The sequence below is a fragment of the Punica granatum genome, chromosome 2 (assembly GCF_007655135.1).
Source record: "Punica granatum isolate Tunisia-2019 chromosome 2, ASM765513v2, whole genome shotgun sequence".
Classification (NCBI taxonomy): domain Eukaryota; kingdom Viridiplantae; phylum Streptophyta; class Magnoliopsida; order Myrtales; family Lythraceae; genus Punica; species Punica granatum.
The window spans coordinates 13594665-13603684 of NC_045128.1; the positions used below are offsets into that span (position 1 = coordinate 13594665).

Sequence of the window (9020 nt, forward strand, 5' to 3'; positions counted from 1 at the left end):
GGTGACCTCAAGTCAAAGGACCATTACACTATAGTCACTTTGAGATATGCTAATGACAGTCACGTAACAACCCATGTAGCAATCTCATGGCGGGTCAGTCCAATACACATTACTCTTAATGTATACATGTGGTGTGATTTGATATCTTCATATCCATGACCTATGAGATTTGGTCATCAATCAACACTCACACTAGTCTAACCGTATTACCGTTGTCCTAATTAACGATAATACTTTGACTATGGACATTTAGGAATAATGTTCAGTAATTATAGGATCTCACAATCAAGTCACACTTGATGCCTATTGAACCTACTATTCCAAGGACATTATTGTGTAAAATCATATTTAGCGCAATCTACACAATAACAAATATGCCTCGTTTTATAATGAAATAGATATCATATTACAAAACTGATTATAGATTGCCTCTAGGGCATACACCAATTCCCAACAATTTTATCTACCAAACAAAAAAGAAAATTATATAACAATAAATATTCCTATTGAAATATAACAATAAAAAAGACATGCTTAATCTTACCTACATGCTAAATTCTATTTATTAGCTATAAATACTTCTATTTATAAGCATTATGTATATATTCTAACTATATATATATATATATATTAGATAAGGAAATCAATAATTATTTATCCACATTTAAAATTTATGTATATATTTATTAATTATGTAACCAATAACCTCATCTATATCTATATAAATAATGAAAGTTCAAGCAACGACGTTGCCACGTAGGATATAGATAGTCCATCGTTGAGTGACTTTTCAGATTCTCACAAATCACAAAACGACCATTGGCATCTTTTAGTAATGCCACAACACTCATGGAACTTCAAAAGTCTTTCAGTTATGAAAGTAAAAAAGTCCTCCATATAATTTACCCAAAAAACAGTCCTTTATATTTAGTCTTCGAAAATTCACTACTCATGCATTATTTGCCCTCGTCATCCAATTTCAGAATGAAAGCTTTTATCCTGCAAGTTGTCGGAAACTTCAATTTTTGTTGAAAATGCAAAACTTCAATATCTAAGCAAGTAACTAAAATAATTTACTAAAATATGATTAATAAGAGATCAACTTTAATCTAATATGGGTCACAAAATAAAAAATTTAAATGACTAAAGTTTTGGAGGGATGAAAAACTACTAAGGTGGTCATAGGCGAACCTCTTAAGGTGGCCTTAAACGAACTTTTGCTATGGTGGCAATCGACAATTTATGTTACTTATAAAGCTATTTCAAGATGATCTGATATTTTCAATATGTCTAATGATTCTAGCCCGGGCATATGCACGGGTCTTTCGTCTAGTACATTAAAAAATATAAATAATACGAAAAGTAAATAAATTCAAGTTTGTCAAACATAAATATGATTTAAGTCTTTCTTAGTCATTAATCAATCAAATTTATCAGGAAAGGGAGGTCAAAGTTACCTTTGCTTGCACTATCCTCCAAAATATAACAAACTCGATCCGGATGACTACCTAGGGCCTGTCTTTCGCAAAGGGAGAAAATCTCTCTTTAGACTGTATACCTATGGTGGGTATATATGTGTATATATATATACACACAATACAAGATAAACGGCAATATAAACAAACAATCTCATACTTAAGTAAAACTCTTGTTTGTAATGCACATGTCAACCTATCAATTTTTTTTTGATCTTTTGATATTAGTTTATAATCTCACCTAAGGCATATATATATATATATATATATATATATTAATGATTTGCTTACATAAATATAAATTTTTATGTTAAGTCGCCACTAATTTTCGGTGAATTGTAAGATCAACCTAGTTGGTCGTGGTCACGAGATGTTTTATACGAATTTCAAAGACCACTTAAAATTAACGGGGTTCTCAACAATCAGTTTTCAATTCAATATATACTTAAAAAAAATTATAATAATTATAATAATTCCTATTTATAGGTTTGTTGTATTATTAAAACATAATGCATATTTTAAAACGCTATAATGCACCTCACATATTTGCTTCTTTTTATTAATAAATAAAAGAAACCTCATAATTCTCCACAAAAAATTAAAGAATCCTCATAATATTCGAGTACATTCTAGCATGATAGCATGAGTCAAAGTATCGAGATCAAATGAAATATTTGGTAAGGACAAGTTATAATTTAACATATAAAAATATATGAGATATTCAATGCAGAGGAATTAAGTAGCTACTTAATTTTATATATGTAATACTAATAGATATGGTATAGTTATATCTATGAAGCAGGAATTAATATTTTAATTTTTATAAAATTAATTATATCTCTATATTTAATATTTCATGGAAACTTTTGCATTTTTATACTTACTTTGTTATCTAATTAAATTTATCATTTTTCCTGCACGTCTATACATATGATTGTTAAAGACAATTTCGAATTTGGATTGTTAAATCAATTTTGAAATAAATTACATGATATTAATTTTTTTTATATATTTTACACTTTCCAATATTACTAATATCATTTGTTGCACTTCTATCATATGAAAATATTGTTAGCTAAGGTTTTTTGGAGACCCGCGGATAGTGTGGGCCTCTTTGCTAGTGTTATATAAACGGGAAGTTGATTGCGGTTAATATTATAAGAATATATTTGCACATGATGCAATAAGCAACCCTATATATATTATAAACCTCGTTAATATTAGTCTCCAACTCTATATTTTGCTACAATATATATGAACGACAATTCGATTGCTACAATACAAAGAATTTCCTGAATAGTAACTACTGTATATAATATATATTTTGTTGGGCTATATGCAAATAATATATATTCTACTGCATAATTAATGATAAAAATTTTCCTTAATACATAAGTGATGACGTAACAAAGAGAGCTTTTTTTTTTATAATGTGTCAGCATGAGAATTCGATTCGAGCTTTGTTTTCATATATATATATATATGAAAAATGACGTTCAAGAGACAATCTCGGAGAGCCAGAAAGCTCAACCATGGTCTTCCGATCTCGTGTTGCTCGCTAGCATCTCTATATTGCGTATGATGTACAGTTAGAATCTAAACTTGCAAGCAAATAGCTCTTGCACTTGCTAGTTTTGGAGCAGTTAATCATCACTGGAGTTGACCTGGAGAGAAAATCCGATACCGATTAACTCCAATGGGTTCTTGGAGGGGTGGAGCGCATCTCTGAAAACCTCGCCACCCTCTCTATAATTAAACGAACAATCATCCACATAAGGGATTTCAAATACCTTCAAAATTCTCCCCATCTAATGCCTTCTTACCCGTGTTGTGCGGCATGTGAAAAAATTAATAAAATCAATTTATCTGACAATTAGGGGACAATTTTTAAAAATTATTGAGACTTTTTATTATTTATTTATTAATTTTATAAAAAAAATTACTTTTTTAAAGAATATACTTTAATGTTTATTTTCGAATTGATACATTCTTTTTTTTTTGTGAAAGCATTTTTTTTCTCGTTTTTGATATAATATTAAATAAGATTTTGATTTCATTAATGACTCTTAATTTTTCAAGTAGTCGAAAAACATCAACCACAAGTTGAGATTTTAAATGAAATAATGTCATGGTTCTTTTTTGTATCGCTTTACGGCTTTTTATTTAATGAAATACATTTCATATTTACTAACAAATTGTCTTATTTTCAACAAAATTATAAATTTTTAGTCATGGTTTTTATACAACCGAATGTGTCTGTGATAATCTTGACAAGATTAAATTAATAAAAAGCATACAGTTGTATGTAAGACATAAATCAAGACTACAATCATGTTCCTTCAATTTATTTATTAGTGATGAATATGTGATGTCTTAATAGACTCAAGATGCGAAGTTTCTTTGTTTCATCCGCCAAATCTTTTTTCTTGTATCCCCAATCGAGGACCCTAAGAGCTTATCATCGTATTAAATAGACACGAGATTGTATCTTAACATTTTAGAATTTCAGAAGTGAAACTCTAAGTTAGTTAGCTTCATAAGATAGCGTCTTCACTGTTGGTTCACTTTTTGGAGTTTCCAGCATAACTCCTTCGACTTTGGAAATGGGATTCACTCTGAGCGGAAATTCCAAGGCTCAGCATCCGAAGCATTCCAACCATGGGCACATGAGTAAAGCCATTGCGCGCCCCATAGCATGTGAATCTCTGGGGCACCTTTGTCTCCTGGTGGTAGTCATAGCACACCTTGGGAAGATCCGACGGTGGGGACCGTATGATGGAATAGGGGTCAATAGGCATATCTTGGAGGCTTGCCTCATGGAGTCTATGTAGTATATGTTGGCCTGATAGAGAGCTTCTTCCTCAGCGAGTGATGGGTCTCGAAATAAAGGCCCCAAAAGTGAGCCCAATAGAGGGCGGCCCAAAAGCCCATTGAAGACGAGCGGGAACTCTTATCCAATATCAGTTTTGAATCTCTTTTCATGTAACTGCTAATGGTTAGGGAAACCTTTATCAATATCTTACGAGTATGTAACTTCCAGTTAGTTCATTTATTATTCATCTATATATGATTACTTATTTAAGTATCGGAGAGAGAAATCGAGATTTCTCCCAATATTCCCCTTCTTGGAGATTATTCGAGCGCACAGTTCGAGTTCTTCATCAAGCGGATTAGGATTGGGCACCCAGTTTCCCAATCCACATCATTGAGTCCATCCTGACGATATCTGGCACCCCGGATTTCCGATCCACATCATCGGCGCTGTCTATGAGATCGGGAAGGGGATGTCTCCAGCTTTGCCTCTTCGTTACCCAATTTTCGTCCATGTCTTCCACGTGGGTTATTGATAATCCAATCGGGGGAGCCGATCGTGAGGGATGAAATCAATCGATTTGGATAAGCCATTAGTTCTGTGCAAGCAGAATGCAATTCCAACGATGGGATGGCTATGTAAGGTTAAGTGGATTGATCGAATTATGATGTTCATCGACTGATCCCGTGATTACTTCGCCGTCGTCCTTGACTTCCACTCAATCGACAATCTCAACATCCACGCCAGTATCCCTGTAAAGTCTTTATACGTCATCGACCACATCCAGGGCGACAAGCGGAGTCTGTTCGACGGGGAGCCCCCTCCACCTTTCGAGGCCCATCTCGAGCCAGGCCCCAGGGTGACGGGACATTCATTGAAAAAAAAAATGACAGTGTCTATTTTGTCGCCACGGAAGCATCTTCCGCATCGACTACTTGATACATTGCTATCAGAACCGGACCGGACCGGCCGGTTCGACCGGTCGGACCGGGAGCCGGCACCAAGTCCGGTCCGGTTCGCCTAAAAACCGAAATGGCAGCTTTGAATCGCCGGACCCATTGAACCGGCCGGTTTTAAGCAAAATTTCATTAAACCGGCCGGTTCTATGGGTTTCCTATTTAATGTAAAAATTGGTTGGTTGTGTAAAGATTTGAACTCATGACCTCTTGCTTTTCATATTAGCATACTACCAACCAAGCCACCACCACTTTTTTGTTCTTTTAACTCTACTTTTAAGTACTTATTAAAATAAAATATTTATTTTGAAGTAAGAAATATTAAATATAGATACTTTCTTATACTATTGTTATATTTCTTTAAAATCATCATACTTTTATCTTAATTATCATAATTTTTTTAATAATATGAATATTTATTTTATTTTAAATAAACGAGCGGTCCGACCCATCGAACCTCCGGTTGGACCCATAAACCCATGACCCCGTACCCCTTCCGGTTCATCATCCGGTCCGGTTCTGATAACACTGACTTGATACCATTGGCTGAATGCGATGAAAGCGAGAGAGATGACACCCTCAGCGTTCCCGATTCAACACACTGCAGCAGCTCCACCTTTCCCAATGACGCGCCTAGTGCTATGTCAGTGCTTGGACTTTGCACCAGCGGATTTGGCATTCTGGTATTTGCGCTGAAGATCAGTTATGTCAGCAATGTGCAATTTCCACGCACGTTGGACTGCTAACTTGCAATCATCGAGCTGGAGAAGCTTACTGTACTGGGGGAGCCTTATGTCCGAGACGCCGCTATCTGGTGGTGAAGCAAATCTAGGTTTAGTGCTGGTTTCTTGCACTGTTTTCGATTCCAAGCAAAGTTAATGAGGCAGAGGAAAGTGATAGCCGACACGCATTATTTCTTTCAATAAAATCGAAAAGAGAGAGAGGGAGGATTAGGAAGTGAAGTTGAATCTCCATCGCAGACAATGAAATCTGTGAAAAAAAAAAAAAAAAACGAATAAGGCAATTTATCGTTTTAATAATGGCGGACATGCTTCCATGAAAAAGGAAAGGACCTGATCGAGGGCATGGTCTACTTGCTCTTAGTGTGAGGGATATATATTTGGTGATGATCCAACATAACAGAAGCATCGTTGACATGATGCTTGATACACCGTGGTATTTCTGCGAGGGAGATAACTTTCATGGATCTCTCATGCGGCAAATTACATGCGGAGAGCGACGAACTTCTGCAATGGTTGACGAAATCAAAGCGAGTCTCCAAGATGACTTCCACCGGCATGAGAACGCCGACCGGAAAGCTGAAGCAATTTGACGTTCTGCCTCTCCCTCCCACGTTGGTGTTTCTGATTTGCTTATGTATGTGTTTCCCGAGTCTGAACTCTGGCAAGTTTCATACGGACATGGGATTAACCACCCCCACAGCACCCATTCAGTTTATAGGTATTTTAATTTTCTAATCGAATGAAAATCAACCTTTCACAAAATCATTTTCTCTTTAATGATCTGTGAAGTGTAAGAATGAAAGAAAATTATCTATCCAATATAATCTTTTGCCGCAATCCCAATGACATTTTGACATCATTTGAAAAAATTAAGCAAGTAGGATAAGTAAGGAACATAGTTGTAAGTATTGACAATATCATTCTATATATTTTAAAAGAAGAAGAAATTAAATTTCAGTAAATATTACAGCGTAAGATTGTAACATATTAGCTCACTGGAGAAATTTTAATATATTAATCAATGATAATATGATATATAAAATAAGGTAAATTACTCTAAATGATCAATCATTTTCGTTGTCCTTCAAGCATATATTTCCACAATAATACTTATAGAACAAATCTGAGCAACTGAAAGAAATTCACGCATCTTTAAGTATGTCTGCTCGAGTACAAAGCTAGATAACGATGTACATGTGAAATGCTTCTCCTAGGAGAAACTAACTACCCATGGGGTAGTTTATCATTAACAAATATTAATCAGAAGATTCACAATTCTAATTTGCTAGTGCCAGCAGTTGACGGAGAAGGATCTCCATAATCACAGTTAACCATCTGATGAGCATCGATCGCCTTCATTTTCCCGCGTTCTTCAAGACTTGCCTAATAAAAAAGGACCAATGATGATGAGAAGAGGAAATGGAATAGCTAATCATTGGATCCATCGTATCTCTGGATCCATGTTTAATAAAATCGATTGTGTGAATTAATTTCGCCAACTCATCTAAAAGGTTAAGAATCGGCACTCGCTGACCTGGCAAACAAGCGAGGACTGCCCAGCTAAGGAAGGATCAAGCTCTCCTTGTCCACCTTGGCGATAATACTCAAGGTATTGATTCACAACAGCGAGTTCCTTCTCGTGACGATCTATCTGGTCGAGGAGTGTCCTGATGATCTCAGTGGAGCCGTGCACTGGATCTAAATTCCAGGCCCGGCCTTGAGCTAATATCGACTCTGCAGCCCCCTGCCTCTCACAATGGGCTGCGGAGTTCATGATCTTAGTGATGTTGCCAAGGCCAAAAAGCCTGTGGGCACTCGCGTACTCCTCGTACCGAGACAATGGGAAGTATGGTGCCGGCTTACAGTCCCCTTTGCATCGTCTCCTCTGGTGCCTGCATGAGGCACATGTTTGGTGGCGGCCAGCCCGGCCACGGGGTCCCTGGCTGCCTCCCTGGCCCTGGTCTCGGCCCCGACCCCTGCCCCTTCTCTGCGCGTTCATTTTCTTCTGTGTTGCAACCCCTAGATTATTCAACCTAAATAATATATAAATTATTCACTTGAGAAAAATTATATATAAAGAATAATAAAGATAAAAATCTCAAGATAATGGGCTAGATTTCGTTTGCCTGAACGAATGTTAATGCTGCTTTGAATTCTTCAAATTTGGCAAGACAATTTTGTTTTGTTCAAAATCCATCAATAAGTTACCAATTTTGCTAATGGCGCTTTAATTAAATTCAATTTTGCCAATGGCGCTGTAATTAAATTTCAAACCGTGCTTTTCCTTTATTAAGTGTGACTTATTTTTCGATAGTTCCAAGACTATAAAATGATAACAATAGCTATACACGACCACGAGCATTCGGTTATCGTTCAAACTTATACACGAACTTGTCAAACTTTAAAATGGTTAATGATCGGAAAAGTTGCTTCAATTTATGTCCCAAGGAAATATATCCGAGGATCGAGTTGTTAGATGCAAGTTGGGCTTCCCTAAGAAGCTTACCTTATAAAATTGGATGTATACCACTGCTTTAGTGATAGGCATTATTGTATTTCAATTGGGTTTACATCTCTTACGTGCAGTGTTTACATGCATTGTAACCAATAAGAAAAATTAGACCTACATACTGCCTCTACCTTGAAGTCTACACTAAGCGGGCATTTGGTTAGAATATTATAGATTCACTACAAGAAAAAAGGTCTCGCCCGACACCTTTCATGCCGACGCCCCGAATATGTATCAAGTAAGGATCACCGAAATGTTTTTCCCGATAAACAAAAATATGTGCTGGAATAATTCGATTTTTGTCAACTCACTAAAAGTGTACCGGGATAAAGAGTGTTTTGCCAACATAGTGGGAGGCGAGTCGGCACAGAGTTATACCTATGTCGACACATGTGTGCCGGGATAGGTAAAATCTACTGTTGTGTTTGACTTTAGAGTTAAGTAGAGTTGAATTTTGATTTTAACTGGGTTGTAATGATTGTATTGTGGAATTATGAGAAACAATGTAAAAAAGTAATAAATAAT

General features: G+C 36.0%; 1 protein-coding gene across 1 annotated transcript; it reads right to left on the reverse strand.

Annotated features, from left to right (window-relative positions):
* Positions 1-5887: 5887 nt before the first annotated feature.
* Positions 5888-7985, reverse strand: LOC116193689 (LOB domain-containing protein 7-like). Its single transcript, XM_031522430.1, has 3 exons — positions 7521-7985; positions 7279-7369; positions 5888-6096 (listed from the first exon to the last, which is right to left on the reverse strand). The coding sequence occupies exons 1-3, from the start codon at positions 7983-7985 to the stop codon at positions 5888-5890; spliced, it is 765 nt and encodes a 254-aa protein (XP_031378290.1).
* Positions 7986-9020: the final 1035 nt, after the last annotated feature.

Bases quoted from the DNA above. Each gene is read 5' to 3' on its own strand.
- LOC116193689 (XM_031522430.1), bottom strand. From the start codon at position 7,985: ATGAACGCGCAGAGAAGGGGCAGGGGTCGGGGCCGAGACCAGGGCCAG. The intron at 7,370-7,520 runs GTCAGCGAGTGC...CTTTTTTATTAG, and splicing joins AGTCCTCGCTTGTTTGCCAG to GCAAGTCTTGAAGAACGCGG. The intron at 6,097-7,278 runs GCACTAGCAAAT...AATCGAAAACAG, and splicing joins TCCTTCTCCGTCAACTGCTG to TGCAAGAAACCAGCACTAAA.